This window comes from Anabrus simplex, chromosome 9 (assembly GCF_040414725.1).
Source record: "Anabrus simplex isolate iqAnaSimp1 chromosome 9, ASM4041472v1, whole genome shotgun sequence".
In the NCBI taxonomy this organism is placed as follows: domain Eukaryota; kingdom Metazoa; phylum Arthropoda; class Insecta; order Orthoptera; family Tettigoniidae; genus Anabrus; species Anabrus simplex.
In genome coordinates, this window is record NC_090273.1 from 84,305,277 (window position 1) to 84,321,495 (window position 16,219).

The following is a 16,219-nucleotide window of genomic DNA, read 5'->3' on the forward strand; positions in this document are numbered from 1 at the left end:
TGTCTTCACAACCATTAGCATTACCATGCTCAAAATAGGAAAAAAAAAAAAAAATGTCAGCAAGAGAAGTGGTCAATAAACTCTGTTTGTCCTACCCTCTCCATGGGATATGAAATTTATTGCGCTGCTCTTCACTCTTCTTTCTCACTAAATATACAAGAAAAAGCTGAAAGAGAATCGTCTGTAAAGCCCATCAATCTAATAATAATAATAATAATAGTAGTAATAATAATAATAATAATAATAATAATAATAATAATAATAATAATAATAATAATAATAATAATAATAATAATAATAATAATTTCCCTCATCAGGTTGGGATGTTTATGGCACCTTTCCATCTGCCTCTATCCAACCACTATTATTACTCCATAACTGTGTTCCTATCCAGGTTTCTTCTAAGTATACTATTCTCGATTGTTTCAATTTATATTGTTTTTTTTACTTCCATATCTTTTAATTCCCATAGTTTTATTTTTCTCCTGTTTCTTCCATTTGCACTGTTTTTCCTACTTTCATTTTTGCTACCACCACTTTATGATCTCCATCAAAGGATACCTCTGGCAAGGCTGTTACATCTAACAACTGTCTACGATTTGCTATTTCACTAATAAGTAGTCAATCACTGCCTTTGTCATTCAGTTCCCCCACCAATATCTTATAATCTTTCTACTATTCTTCTTCCTGAATCATGCATTGCCATTTTTCACACAAAAATTTGCCAACTTCTCTTCCTCTTCCATTTCTCTTTCCATATACAAAACGACCAATCACCTCTTTCATTCCTTTTCTGTCGCATCCCACCCCTCATTAAAGCCTCCCACGACATTCACATCCTTTATTTCTCTCTCCAAAAATTTGTCCATATCATCCTCTTTGCATCCAGTCTGGAGTGCACACACTTGAATGAAACCCTATACTCCATTCTCTATCTTCATTATTCTATCACTTATGCATTCCACCTTATCTACATACTCATCTAAGATCTTATTGGTTAATATTCCCACTCTATTCCTCAACGTATTTCCTCTCCACATAACCTCACTCAATCCCATCTTGTCTATAGTACGCGAACCTTTTCTTGATACCAAGTTCTGATTCAGCACTAGGGAGCTCAGATATCAAGAAATCTCCTTCTCCGTGAAATCAATCACATCATCTGACTTTCCAGTCAGAGACATGAGGTTGATTACTGCCACCTTCATAATGTTCTCTACTGATTGCCCACTCATCTATCTAATAATAATAGTAAAAATAATAATTTAATGAATATGACTCATCACAATAAGACAAATGATGATGCACTCCACAAGTCCACCCAGCTTTCACAATCGTACAGCAAAGTCAGTCAATAGACTGATGAAGATACTTTTGTTGGAGAGCAGGCGTATTTCTTTCAGAATATTTAAATACAGTTTTAAAATATGAGCCCTGGTAATTATTTTGTTTCAACAGAGGAGTCAGTACAAAAGCAATACAAGGAACTTTCTTCTATCTTAAGGTAAAACATGCCACAGAAAAACAGTCAACCACTAAAAAAAAAAAGCATTTTACTTACAACAATGGCTTTATTAGGTGTGACTCAGTGGCTCCAAAGAACATGAAATAAGAAGATAAGAAAATAACTTTACTTACTCTACAGGTACTTTTCCTTTGTCCCATTCTCTTCGCCACTGACCATCGGGAGTCTTCTGTCTATTTATGCGTTCCTGATCAATTCGATCTCTCTCAGCCTTCCATGCTTCATACTGTGCATCAGTACGAATGTTCTCATGTCCATCATGGTTTGTCTAAATTTAAGAAACAAACAAACCTATCATAGCATTTATGATTGACAAGATGTAAAGACAAGTATTTTTCAAAAATCCAAAAATGTGTGTACAGAAGAAATATTACTATTCCAATAAAATTCTTAAAGACTTCTAAAAGTGCATATATAAATATATTATTATGGACTACAATATAAACTTACTTTAGCAAAAAAAAATACTAATTTCTTGTGAAAAAGTAGGAAAGGTTTATGGCAAGCAACTGCATGACAATTTAATGATTTTGTTTTTCTTAAGATGGCATGATGTAAAGAGATACTGTGCCTAAACTTTAATTAGGAGTCTTACACATGTTTTCCAGAATCTCTTTCTTAGATATGTTTTGAAGACTCATCCCAACTCCAATTTGCACTCTATTCCCTCAGATATTTCCAGGGTCATGTCTAAATATAAAACCAGTACCTGTAGAAGAATTTAAAAAAAAACAACAGCCATCAACGGATGTGTTCAGAAAGAAATAAAATTCCAAGCTACATTCCCAAATAATTTGCCTTTTCCCTGCCCCAGCCTTCTTGCTCTCCTCAAAACTAAAATATTTCATAAATTTAAAAAATTAAATCTCTTTCTTCTTGCTTGCATCATAGATATGAGGATTTATCACAGAAATAACAATCTTTCACACAATGTGTGAAAGTGTTTTTAAAAACCTGCACATACTTCTTACTACATCTTCAAGACACATTTCACTTTCATTGATAATAACAAAAGCATCTCATCATCATCATCATCATCATCATCATCATCATCATCATCATCATCATCATCATCATAATTTTTCCACTCCAGTTGCCCGGGTGTGGTTTACGAGCTCTCTCCACTTCTGTCTGTCCATGTACCACTCTTCTCTCAAAACGACATCCCAGCTGACTCCTCTTGTTCCTATGTCCTCTTTCATTTGGTCCAGCCATCTCTTCCTAGGTCTTCCTACCGGTCGTTTTCCGGCCACGACTGTGTGTAGCCACTGTTTTGCTGTCCTTGTATCATCCATACGTTTGACATGGCCAAACCATTTCAAACGGGCCCTTGTCACTTTTTCATTCAGGGATGGGTACACACCAGCTTCCTCCCTTATTCTTTCATTCCTTACCCTGTCCCTTTTTGTCCTCTGTACCATAGTTCGTAGGAACTTCATTTCTGCAGCTTGTAGTTTGCTACCACTTGGGTTGTTGTACAGATTCCTAGGCCATATGTTATTATGGGGGTGAAGTATGATTGGAATAGAACAAAAGCATCTGACCCAGCATATTACCAATGAAGCTAACTCCGTAAATCAAAAATATCCCATCAGCACTACAAAATACCTGTGTTGGCAGCAATTACCTTCTCCATGCTGTCCGAATGTCATACTGATTTTGTATTTAAGAAAGTATCATAAAAGGGGCAGTTCAGTTAGTCTCCAATATATAAACTCACCCTTCTCATGTAGCACCTTTACAACATCCCCACAAATCTGAACACAAAAACTAATGCAACACTAATTTAACAGGATGAAAATTATAAGGATTAGATTTAAGCAAACCCAGTCAAGAAAGCTAAGTAATACAGCTGACAATGTTGTCTTGTTGACAAAGTGGCGCTCCAATACCTGTAAACCATCTGGCTGGGCAGAAGTCATTTTGGTACACCAACAGCTGTTGTATCTAGAATTTGCTTTATGTTTTTGTAGATTTAAACAAATGATTTCACTTTACCACAGCATTCAGATACAAAGGATACACTTGCCTTACCCTCATATCAGGTGGTCTGCCCTTCAGATTCCCAACGTGGTTTCTAGGAAATTCTTTTCTCTTTGGTGATTTCTTCCTGCGGTCATGTCGGACAGGATCTCTCTCAGCATCAGCAAGAAAGTTATAAGCAGGATCAGGAGGAGGCCCCTCACCCTGCAAGAATGACCATTTCACACAACACAACTTATATAATAATGCAAGAAATAATGAACTAAATGGTCAGTGGGAGAAAAGTATATTGAAAAATTGCAGAGGAGAAAGAGATAGGATACAAATGAAACAAAAGAAGGGTATTGCAGAGAAACTGGTATAATCAAATCCAAATAACAACAACAATAATAATAATAAATAATGTTATATGTTTCAAGTCTCACTAACTACCGTTATGATTCTTGGAGGTGCCAAATGCCAGAATTTTGTCCTGAAGAATTCTTTATTTTCTGCTAGTAGTTGAACATTACACTAATACACAGACGGTTTCCAGCGACGGAAGGAAGAGACTGTGAACGTAGCTGCCATAGCCTTAATTTAGATACAGCCCAAGCATTTGTCTGGTGTGAAAATGGGAAACCACAAAAAACCATCTTCAGAGTTTCGGATGGTGGAAATCGAACCTGCCATATCCCGAATGCAAGCTCATAGCTACTTGTCCCCCTGTGGGGGGGGGGGGGGAGTAGAATAATACCCACGGTATCCCCTGCCTGTTGTAAGAGGCGACTAAAAGAGGCCCCAGGGGCTGAACTTTGGAGCATGGGTTGGCGACCACGGGGCCCTTAGCTGAGTCCTGGCGTTGCTTCCACTTACTTGTGCCAGGCTCCTTAATTTAATCTATTCTATTCGACCTCCCTTGGTCAACTCTTGTTCTTTTCCAACCCCGAAGGTATTAAGTGCATTCAAGGCCTAGGGAGTCTTTCATTTTCACGCCCTCGTGGCTCTTGTCTTTCTTTGGCTGATATTTTTCGAAGTGCCGGATCCCTTCCATTTTTCTCTCTGATGAATGTTACATAGAGGATGGGTGCCTAGTTGTACTCCCTCTTAGAACAATAATCACCACCACTCAAAGCTACTTGACCCAAAATGTGCAGCCAAACCACTCAGCATGTTTTCTTCTTTCTTAGGTGCCAGTAAATCTACTGACTTGAGGCTGCCATATTTCAGTACCTTCAAATACCACAGGACTGGGCCAGGATTGAGCCTGCTAATTTTGGCTCAAAAAGCCAGCGATAAACCATCTGAACCACCCAGACTGGCCTAAGGATGACTTACACAATTCTTGGCAGGAACACCTGTTCTCTCTAATATCATCTTACTGATTTGTTTTTAGTTGTAAACAGCATAAAATAAGAGTGAATAGGAACACTTAAATAATTGTAGCACTAAACTGAATACACCATCATTTTCATATCTTTAACCAACTGTCATTTAACATCATCCCAACATTTTTCCTTATAATATTATCACTTCATAAACAATATCAGCAAGAATGATAGCTTCAAGAATGACAATCTGCCTATCTCACTGTCATAAATTATTATCATGAACAGCCTGAGAATTCAGTCTTTAGGTGCATCTCTCTTAATGAAAACTGGAACAGAGAAACTTGGCTGCTTGGCTGTCATGTCCTAGCTACAGCTATATTGAACGTAAGTAACTATGAAAGTAACTATGATCGGTGGAAAACTCTGGGATGGGTTTAAAGCAACTGTTGAGGAATGTGAAAACAGGTTGTACATTTAAGGGTAGTAAGGAATGGTAAAGACCCACCTTATTATAATAGAGAAATAAAGAGACTAAGAAGGAGGTGCAGACTGGAAAGAAATAGAGTTACAAATGGCTGTGGAAGTAAGGGGAAACTGAAGGAACTTACTAGAAAATTGAATCTAGCAAAGAAGGCAGCTAAGTATAACATGATGGCAAGCATAATTGGCAGTCATACAAATTTTGGTGAAAAATGGAAGGGTATGTATAGGTTCCAAGAAGGACATTCCAGGAATAATTGATGAACAAGGAGAGTGTGTATGTGAGGATCTTCAAAATGCAGAAGTATTCAGTCGGCAGTATGTAAAGATTGTTGGTTACAAGGATAATGTCCAGATAGAGGAGGAGACTAATGCCAAAGAATTATTAACAATGACATTTACAATAAGATACAAAAGTTGAAAACCAGAAAACCAGCTGGAATTGATAAGATTTCTGGGGATATACTAAAGACAATGGGTTGGGATATAGTACCATATCTGAAGTACTTATTTGATTATTGTTTGGTTGAAGGAGTTATACCAGATAAATGGAGAGTTGCTATAGTAGCCCCTGTGTATAAAGGAAAGGTTGATAGACATAAAGCTGAAAATTACAGGCCAGTAAGTTTGACGTGCATTGTATGTAAGCTTTGGGAAGGCATTCTTTCTGATTATATCAGACATGTTTGCTAAATTAATAACTGGTTCGATAGAAGGCAGTTCGGTTTTAGGAAAAGTTATTCCACTGAAGCGCAACTTGTAGGATTCCAGCAAGATATAGCAGATATCCTGGATTCAGGAGGTCAAATGGACTGTATCGCGATTGACCTGTCTGAAGCATTTGATAGGGTGGATCATGGGAGACTACTGGCAAAAATGAGTGCAACTGGACTAGACAAAAGAGTGACTGAATGGGTTGCTATATTTCTAGAAAACAAATCTCAGAGAATTAGAGTAGGCAAAGCTTTATCTGACCCTGTAATAATTAAGAGGGGAATTCCTCAAGGCAGTATTATTGGACCTTTATGTTTTCTTATATATATATATAAATAAATGATATGAGTAAAGAAGTGGAATCACAGGTAAGGCTTTTTGCAGATGACGTTATTCTGTATAGAGTAATAAATAAGTTACAAGATTGTGAGAAAAAACTGCAACTACATAATGTTGTGAGATGGACAGCAGGCAATGGTATGTTGATAAACGGAGCTAAAAGTCAGGTTGTGAGTTTCACAAATAGGAAAAGTCCTCTGAGTTTTAATTACTGCGTTGATGGGGTGAAAGTTCCTTTTGGGGATTACTGTAAGTTGTTGTTGTTTGAGTCATCAGACCATAGACTGGTTTGATGCAGATTCCATGCCACCCTATCCTGTGTTAAACTTTTCATTTCTACATAACTATTGCATCCTACATCTGCTCTAATCTGCTTGTCATATTCTTACCTTGGTCTACCCCTACCGTTCTTACCACCTACACTTCCTTCAAAAACCAACTGAACAAGTCCTGGGTGTCTTAAGATGTGTTCTATCATTCTATCTCTTCTTCTCGTAAAATTTAGCCAAATCAATCTCCTTTAACCAATTCGATTCAGTATCTCTTCGTGATTCGATCTATCCATCTCACCTTCAACATTCTTCTCTAACACCACATTTCAAAAGCTTCTATTCTCTTTCTTTCTGAGCTAGTTATCGTCCATGTTTCACTTCCATACAATGCCACACTCCACACGAAAGTCTTCAAAAACATCTTTCTAATTCCTATATCAATGTCTGAAGTGAGCAAAATTATTTTCTTAAGAGCTCTTCTTTGCTTGTCCTAGCCTGCATTTTATGTCCTCCTTACTTCTGCCAGCGTTAGTTATTTTACTACCCAAGCAACAATATTCATCTACTTCCTTTAAGACTTCATTTCCTAATCTAATATTTCCCACATCACCTGCCTTCGTTCGACTGCACTCCATTACTTTTGTTTTGGACTTATTTATTTTCATCTTGTACTCCTTACCCAAGACTTCATCCATACCATTCAGCAGCTTCTCAAGATCTTCTGCAGTCTCAGATAAAATGACATCATCGGCAAATCCCAAGGTTTTGATTTCCTCTCCTTGGATTGCAATTCCCTTCCATATTCCTCTTTTGATTTCCTTTACTGCCTGTTCTATGTAAACATTGAAAAGGAGAGGGGACAAACTGCAGCCTTGCCTCACTCCTTTCTAGATTGCTGCTTCTTTTTCAAAGCCCTCGATTCTTATCACTGCAGACTGATTTTTATACAGATTGTAGATAATTCTTCGTTCTCGGTATCTGATCCCAATCATCTTCAGTATCTAAAATAGCTTGGTCCAATCAACATTATCGAATGCTTTTTCTAGATCAACGAATGCCATGTACGTGGGCTTGTCTTCCTTGATTTGATCCTCAAGTATCTAGGTGTTAATATAAGGAAAGATCTTCATTGGGGTAATCACATAAATGGGATTGTAAATAAAGGGTACAGATCTCTGCACATGGTTATGAGGGTGTTTAGGGGTTGTAGTAAGGATGTAAAGGAGAGGGCATATAAGTCTCTGGTAAGACCCCAACTAGAGTATGGTTCCAGTGTATGGGACCCTCACCGTGATTACCTGAGTCAAGAACTGGAAAAAATCCAAAGAAAAGCAGCCCGATTTGTTCTGGGTGATTTCCGACAAAAGAGTAGCGTTACAAAAATGTTGCAAAGTTTGGGCTGGGAAGAATTGGGAGAAAGAAGACGACCTGCTCAACTAAGTAGTATGTAAACAATGAAATTGAAATAATAAATAAGGTAGTTCAACCTATTCAATACAAATAAATACGAAATGTAGTGTTGCATTCCTATTTAATTATAAGCGGAAGCGGTACCTGTTTCGACCTCAATCCGGGTTATCATCAGCCGAATAAAACACAAAAAACAATGCATAGGTAAGAAAGAAATTAAAGATCAAGTCCCCACAAAAACAGTTGAAGAGGCAAAATAAAACAACGGGGATAGGCACTGTAAAATTCAGAAGAAGTAGAAGGTAAGTCACTTAAAAGAAGCAAGGCACAATCATCTGAACAGCAGCATAGCACACGCAAAGTTGGGCATTGTCTCATAATGTTTACGAGAAGCGGAGAACAATTAAATGAGCCAGCTTGCATACACTATCAGGCGCGAAGTCACAACACAATCCAACAAATGTGAAGATCCAAAATCGTGCAGAAGCTGAAGACGAGTAGCTCAATTGAAGTAAATTGCTAGCTCCCGAAGATAAGCGCGACATATTCAATGTCAGGCACTGTGCTTTCAAACGCCGACTGAACTTGATGAATAGCTTAATGATCCAGTATTTGCTTCGGTCGTGAAAATGTACATATATATATAATACAATTCAATATAATTGAAATATGTAACTAGGATCTTGTAGATTTTTTTGAACAGTTGACATAAAAAACAATTGTGAAGAGAAAAATGGTAAAAAGTGCAATACCAGAAACAAATGAAAAATGTATATGCACAGTGCGCTATTTCTTGAAGATAAAAATTCAGGTCGTAATTGAAGTAGTCAAAATCAGCGCAAGGCATGGGTTTAAATTTGAATGTGAAGACCCAAAATGCAGGTGGCAATATAGTATATTAGTATACAGTACAATTTGGAAAGTAGGTTTTTTTTTTTTTTTAGAGGAGAGTTGAAAAGAAGATAGGATAAGTTAATAAAGGAAGATGATTACTAGATAAGAGAAGATTAAAAGGATCTGAAGTTAAAAGATGATGGGAAATGATAAGACAGGGAAATAAAGGAGGGGTAGTTTAGGGTGGGTTAGGCGGGTGGTTTATTGGAGGTAGAAAATGTGGGCAGGAACTTTGTAAGGCATGAAAAATTGAATTCTAGTTTAGAAATTTAGAATTTTTGAGAAGAAGAATTAGGAAGTTAAATAATAGGAAATTGGGTTTTTCAGAAATGTCGTTTAAATTGAAATTAGGGTTGAAATATTGGTCAAGGTGAATATAACAATTTTAGTAGTGTTTAGGAGGGGGCCTTTGTTAACAATTTGAAGTAATTTTATATCTTTTTCAATATCAGTGAAATTATGCTTGGAGTCTTGTATGTGTTGTCCTATAGCGGAGAATCTGTTCTACTTAATGGCGTTGATATGTTAGAAGTATCTGATGTTGAAGTTGCGGCCAGTTTGTCCGATATACGAGGAGCTGTATACTGTATACTCCAGATTTAGAAAAAGCATTAGATTTATTTAGTGATTTAGAGTTGTGTAATATATCAAGATTTCTGTTATTGTTTTTAAAAGAAATTTTCATGTTGTGTTTTATAAGCATCTTGAGTGAAAGTGAAAGAAGAAAATGCAGTGGGTTTGGTTTTGTCTTTTGATAACGTAGTTTTAGGACGGTGCTTGAATTTGTTGATGATACGGTTTATGAAAGAGTTGTTAAAGCCATTAAATTTAGCGATATTACGGATGGTGTTCAATTCATTATTTTAATCTTTCTTTAGATATAGGGGTGTTGAAGGCACGAAAAATTAGGCTGTTATAAGTAGCACGTTTATGTGCTTGAGGGTGTGAAGAATCTTGCCGTATTGTGGTTGCTGTTTGGGTTGGTTTTCTGAAAAAAATTTAAGTTAAAGAAGAAGGATGTCTAGTTATAGTTAAGTCTAGAAAATTAAGAGTTTTGTTGTGTTCTGATTCAAGGATGACTTTAATGTTAGAGTTCAATGTTGTTGAGAAGAAGTGTAGAGGCTGCGTTGGTTGATTCTTCATTTAAGATTACTAATGTGTCATCAACATCTGGCCCAAAAGAGGATATTAGAGAAATTATTATTATTAATTTCTGTGTTTTCTAAGAAGTCGAGGTATATTTCAGCTAGAATGCCTGAAGCTGGTGAGCCCATAGCTAAACCATCCTGTTGGTAAATGGTGTTATCAAAGGTGAAATAATTATTGAGAACCAATTTTAAGATAGACATGAAGTCTTGAATTTCTAGTTTACTCAGATTACTATATTTGTTTAAGTTGTTGTTTATTATGGGGAATAATTTGGAAATTGGAATACTAGGATACATGTTTACAATGTCAAAAGAATGGAGAGAAAAATTTGGTTGTATGTCAAAGTTCTTTAATTTGTCAATTAATTCAGAAGTGCTTTTGATAGATTTGTTGGATAAAAATTGATAATTTTTTAGTAAAAATGTTTGGATGAATTTAGAAGTATTATATAAGGGACTGCGTCTGTAATTGATTATTGGGTGGATGGGAATGTTAGTTTTATGAATTTTTGGAAGGGCTTTGGCAGTGGGAAGGCCTGGGTTCATGTTTATTAATTTATAGTTTTTTTTCTTGATCTGTGGGGAGAAAGGAAGTGTTTTTTAAGGTTTGTTTGAGCAGGCATTGGATTTTAGTGGTTGGGTCTTTTTTACTATAGAAAAAGAAAGTCATTGAAGAAATCTTTAGTTTTAGCTATGTAGTCAGTTTTTTCCATTATGACAGTGGTGTTGCCTTTATCAGATTTGGTGGTGATGAGATTATTGTCATAGATTTTCTTTTTAAGATCTAAAATGAGATTATTGTCATTAAATTATTAATATTATTATTATGATTTAGGGAAGTGTTTTTGTTATTATTAATGAAAATTTTTTCAAGTTTTCATTTTACTTCATATCTGATTTCATCTTGTTCTTCTGTTGGCATTTTGTTAATGGCTATTTCAGATTCAATTATTAAATTGGTGGCTATATTGAAAGTGTTGAGGTTGAGCCAATTGTGTTTGAGGTCCTTAGAAAGAATTAAGTTTTCATCATCACTCAGAGTTGTTTTAGATAAATTGACAATGGGAGGATGGAATTGTTCAATGGTTTTGGAGGGTGTGTTAATGTTCTTAATATGATATTTATGTGAAGAAGAGTTGTTCTTTAGAATGTTGAGTTTTTTCTCAAGGGTTTGCTGCTTAATTGACAATTCATGAAACAATTTATTATCAACTTGAATTAGGAAGAGGTTCCATTGTGCACTTGGGAGAAGATTAGCAATTTCTAGGCGTGTTTCATACAATCTGTTATTTAAAAATGATTTTTCCTTGTATAAGAAACAAATTTCGTCTTTCAACCAAATTTTGTTGGTTATTCTTTGGGTTTTTAACGTGTGAGGAGAAGAATGGGTTTTTCTGACAACTTTGAAGAAATTTAGGGGTAAGGTTATAGAAAATGCATTGTTTTAGGAAGTTGATATCTTTCCTTAATTTAGCGATCTTGATCTTTAGGCCCATGTAAGAGAAGGCTTTATGTTAAGCTTGGTTAGCTTGTGCATTTAAAGATAAAAATTTCATAATGTTCCGTATTGAAATGTACCACAATGAAATTGAAATAATAAATAAGGTAGTTCAACCTATTCAATACAATTGATTTACACAGTCAGTATATGGTGATTACTAATTTCATTCATTCAAAGTGTCTTTAACATACAGTATCTACCGGTTGTTTAAACCTCATTAGTCAACCGATTGATGCATTAAATTTGCCTTCAATCCCAAAGACTTTCAAATTTTAAAAACATGTGCCTATTTGATGCACAATATTTCAGATACATGCATGCCTTCTGCTAGTTTCTACTGAAATCATTCCAACAATCTTAATCCAGTTTCTGCATAGGTAGACATTCTCATAATTTCTGCTTGATAAACCCCTGGATGAGTAAGAGCTGCTTGTAGAACTTATTTTGTCTTTCGTTTTTCTGAATATCCTGGATTGTTTTTTCACCTACACTGTAAGTCAAAGACAATTATTGAGGAATAACACTCATATCTCAGGTAGCAAAAATATTTTAAAGTGTACTAGAAATGAGAATTGAAAAGAAAGGTGGAAGGACAATAACAAGAGTAATATGGCTTTAAAATGGATTGTAAAGATTCCACTATGGAGTTCCCAAAGATAGGTTAGAAAACCAACATGGTGTGGCTCAGATGACATCACACTACAGTAATGGTTCATTTACCTACACAGCGGCGCATTCTACTGTATATTCAAGAATGGACAAAACTTGAATGAATTTCTTGCTTGTACTGAATATTATCCCAGAATTGCACAGCAAGCAAAGAGGGTCTGTAGACATAAGCCCCTAGGTTTAGGTTAGTTGCTGTAAAGAGGCGTAGAGACCTCTGGTATCCTCGGGTCAAGACCACTGGACTGGCTTGGTAAGGTTTGGTGCCTGACGAGACCATTGGTCAGTTCATGCCATGATTTTTCAAACTGCACGTTTTTTTTCTTTTTCATCAAAATGTGATAGCCCTATGGCCAAACATAATATGAGTTCTATTGGAGACAATAGAAAACTTGCCTTAAACTCAACTAGCCAAAATGTTTGCAAATTTACAATCTCAGTTTTAATTCTTCTATATGCGTAAGAAATCTTCTGAGGGGACAGGTTGGTGGATCCTTGGCAAGTATAGAGGAAGAATCTCTCCTCACTGCTACCTCAGGTATCACGTCACTATTTTTCTATGCTTTTACCGTTTCCTAAACATTGCGACCTTGCACTGGAACAACTACAATTCTTTTTGTTGTTAGGTAACTTTTTCTACATACATTTCATTCATTCAGTACGAAGATATTGGAAGAATAAAATTTCATACCATTAATTTTTTATGCACTGGCAAAATGGATAATTTCCTCTCAAAACAACTAGTTTTTTTTCACTATCTGGTTAGTCATAAATAAAATAACATCTAACAACCAACAAAAAGCTTGCAACTAACAAACAAATACAAAAAAACATCCTGGGGCCTTCTTAAAAACCATGTGTCAATTGAAAGAATCACCTTATATCAGCTATCTGAAGAACACAAGTTTGAATTGCATAAGATAACAAAAAAGGGAATGCCATACAGGGCCTAGATCCTGACACATACATGTGATATGGCACAACAGTGATATGGAGCTGCTTAAGGATCCCATGTGGTCAGCCAAAAGCTAAATGATTTTATCAGTATAATGAAGGAAAGAGAACACACTAGAGAAACAACAGTGATACATAGATCCCTATTGACCTTACCTCAGGAAAGACATAGCTCACAGCTCCAGATTCACTGACATTTGCAGTCAATTTACCACGACCTTGGGGTTTAACGCATGGAATCTCAGGGCGTCTGGATGATTTAGACCCTTTGTCAGACAGCTGCTCTTGACCCTTAAGTTCTCCACTATATCGAGGAGAATTATTAGAAGTCTTACTTTTGGAAAACCTCTGAGGTTTTCCCTCGCTGTAATATTCTAAGATCTCCAATTGTTCATCTTCATCAGGAGCAGTCTGATCACTTCCCCCAACATTCAATTTTCCACCTATCCTGCCTCGAGCACTTGAACGTCTTGGTTCATCGTTATAGGTTTCAGCTCGTTCAGCACACCAATTGTCTTTTGGGGGTGCCAGCTGTACCAATGCATTTTCTTTCGCTGCATTCTGTTTATCTGCTTCTACCTCCTATGAACAAATTCAAACAATTAATATTAGTCTTAATTCTGAAATTTCAGATTGAAAAAGAAAAACAAGAGTGTGTTTGGTGATGACACACTACTGGTGGGACACAAGAGGAATAAATACATGATCGAATTAATATTTGAGAGTGCCTGGGCACTTTCAGAGAATGAAGAACCCAGAAGGAGACCCAGAAAAGGATAGTTGGAGCATTTTTTGACATTTTTTCCTGAGCATGTAAGTTTGGTCCTATAGCATCTAGTGATCTAGAATTTACTACACATACTGTACTATGTATTGTCCACTAATGTGGAAGAATTCATGCCTAACTTACAACTGGTGACTGTGGTATATTATGTGGCTTACACATTAGGCTGCTGAAAACCCTGTATATATGTTATTTAGGTACACTTTTCTCATAACCTAATTATGATATTAAGAAGAAACTCAATCACTTTATTAAATACATCCATACCTATAACCCATATAAATTTTTTAATTTGATAATTATTATAGTGAATAACTAAGGATGCTGTCATTGCTATCGAAGCCCTGCATGAGATAGCGGTGAAGGCAGGATTACACATAACGTATGACAAAACTAAGTACTTTGAGACTCGGCATCCCAGGAACCCCCCTTTGACGACCATACATGGAACGATTGGGAGAGTCAATTGCTTCCGCTATCTTGGTGAATGGATCCACCCCTATGGTATAGAGATGGTACATCCATCTTAGAAAGATGTAACAAACTCAATGCAGCGTACCAACTATCCCACAACCATTATAATCAGAGGTGCATTTCGAAAAATGTTAAGATCTGTCATTACAAAACTGTTGTCAGACCACAGTTTTTGTATGCCTCAGAGACCCTCCTGATGAACAAAACAGGCACCATGGATGATCTAGAGAAAGCCGAAAGACGTATCCTCAGGAAAATTCATGGATCGAGATTGCTCCCAGATGGAACCTACAGACATAAATCGAACTCTGAGCTGTATTGACAGTTAGAATCAGCCAACACCAGCATGCAACGTTGGAGGCTAAGTTCTACGGACACCTACAACAAACGGACAGCAACAGGCTTACCAAGAAGAGCTTCTCTTTGGTTAAATGCTACAAGACTGGAAGCTTGTGGCTTAATGAAGTACAGAAGGACTTGGATTCGGCTGGGATTTCAGACATTGATATAGAAGATCGTTCCAAATTTTGTGCTATGGTACAGTCTTGGATCCTACCACCTAGAGTCCCTAGAAGTCGGAAGCCCCTTTCACAGGAGAGAAAGGAGAAATTATCAGCAGGGCTCAAGAGATATTGGGAATGAAGAAGAGCATCGAGGAAGAACTAGTCATCAGCACTCCTTAGTGGGCTTAAATCAATAATAATCAATATTATAGTGAATAATTACCATTAAAAAAATGATGCGTATATTTTTTGCACCTTTAAAAAGAAAAGTTGCATAATAACATGCCATATTAATTCACTAGTTTTTTCATATTTATATAAATTTACTATGGGAGTACGCTAGCAACATTATTATTAGTGATTTAAGCCCACTAGGGAGCACTTATGACCAGTTCTTTATGGATGCTCGCTTTCGTTTCCAATACCTCTTGAGTCCTGATAGTAGTTTTTCCTTTCTATCCTGTGAAAGAGGTTTGCGAGATTTAACAACCTTTGGTAGAGAAGAGCACGAATTTACCAATTTACAAAACTTAGGGCAGTCTGAGGCATCAGTATCAGAAATCCCAGCAGAAGCTAAGTCTCTTTCTACTTCATTTAGCCGCATGCTTCCAGTCTTGTAGATTTTGATGAGCGAGAAGAGAGATTCTTTGTACATTTGCCATTGCCCATTCTCAGAAGGTGCCCGTAAAAATTCAGTCGCCTACGTCAAAATCAAATCAAAATCTCTTTATTTGCAAATGACGTGTCTAACTCGGTGGCAAATGGTACACTAAAATACATTATTGTCAAGCACTAAATTTTAAATTAACAAGAGAAGAAGAACATTTTCCTAGATTACAATATTATACAATTTTCGCTGACAATTTTTTCTATAAAACACACAGCTCATCCTTAATAAATTTATATTGTCGCATGCTAGTGTTGGCTGTTTCCAACTGTTGGTGCAGTTCAGAGTTCGCTTTCAGTCAGTAGGTTCCATCCAGGAGCACTTTTAGCCCAAGAATTTTCTGGAGGATATGTCTTTCGACTTTTTCCAGATTGTTCATGGTGCCTTTCCTGTTCATCAGTAAGGTCTCTGCAGCATATAAGAACTAGAGTCTGACAACAGTTTTGTAATGGCATATTTTGACGTTCTTCGAAATGCACTTCTTGTTGTAACGGTTTTGCGACAGCTGGCATGCTGCGTTGAGTTTGGCTCATTTGTCAATGATGGAGGTTCTGTCTCTACCATTGGGGTGGACCCATTCGCCGAGATACAGGAA

The 16,219-nt window shown here is 36.6% G+C and overlaps 1 protein-coding gene across 1 annotated transcript in view; it reads right to left on the bottom strand.

The window, feature by feature from the left end:
* The window catches only part of LOC136881269 (uncharacterized), a 70,952-nt gene that overhangs the window by 26,374 nt on the left and 28,359 nt on the right, over positions 1-16,219 (bottom strand). Inside the window, exons 2-4 of the mRNA XM_067154040.2 lie at positions 13,353-13,778; positions 3,560-3,712; positions 1,639-1,793 (exon numbers count right to left, since the gene is read on the bottom strand). Of these exons, the coding sequence (XP_067010141.2) occupies positions 1,639-1,793; positions 3,560-3,712; positions 13,353-13,778 (734 nt within the window). The remainder of the gene's footprint in view (positions 1-1,638; positions 1,794-3,559; positions 3,713-13,352; positions 13,779-16,219) is intronic.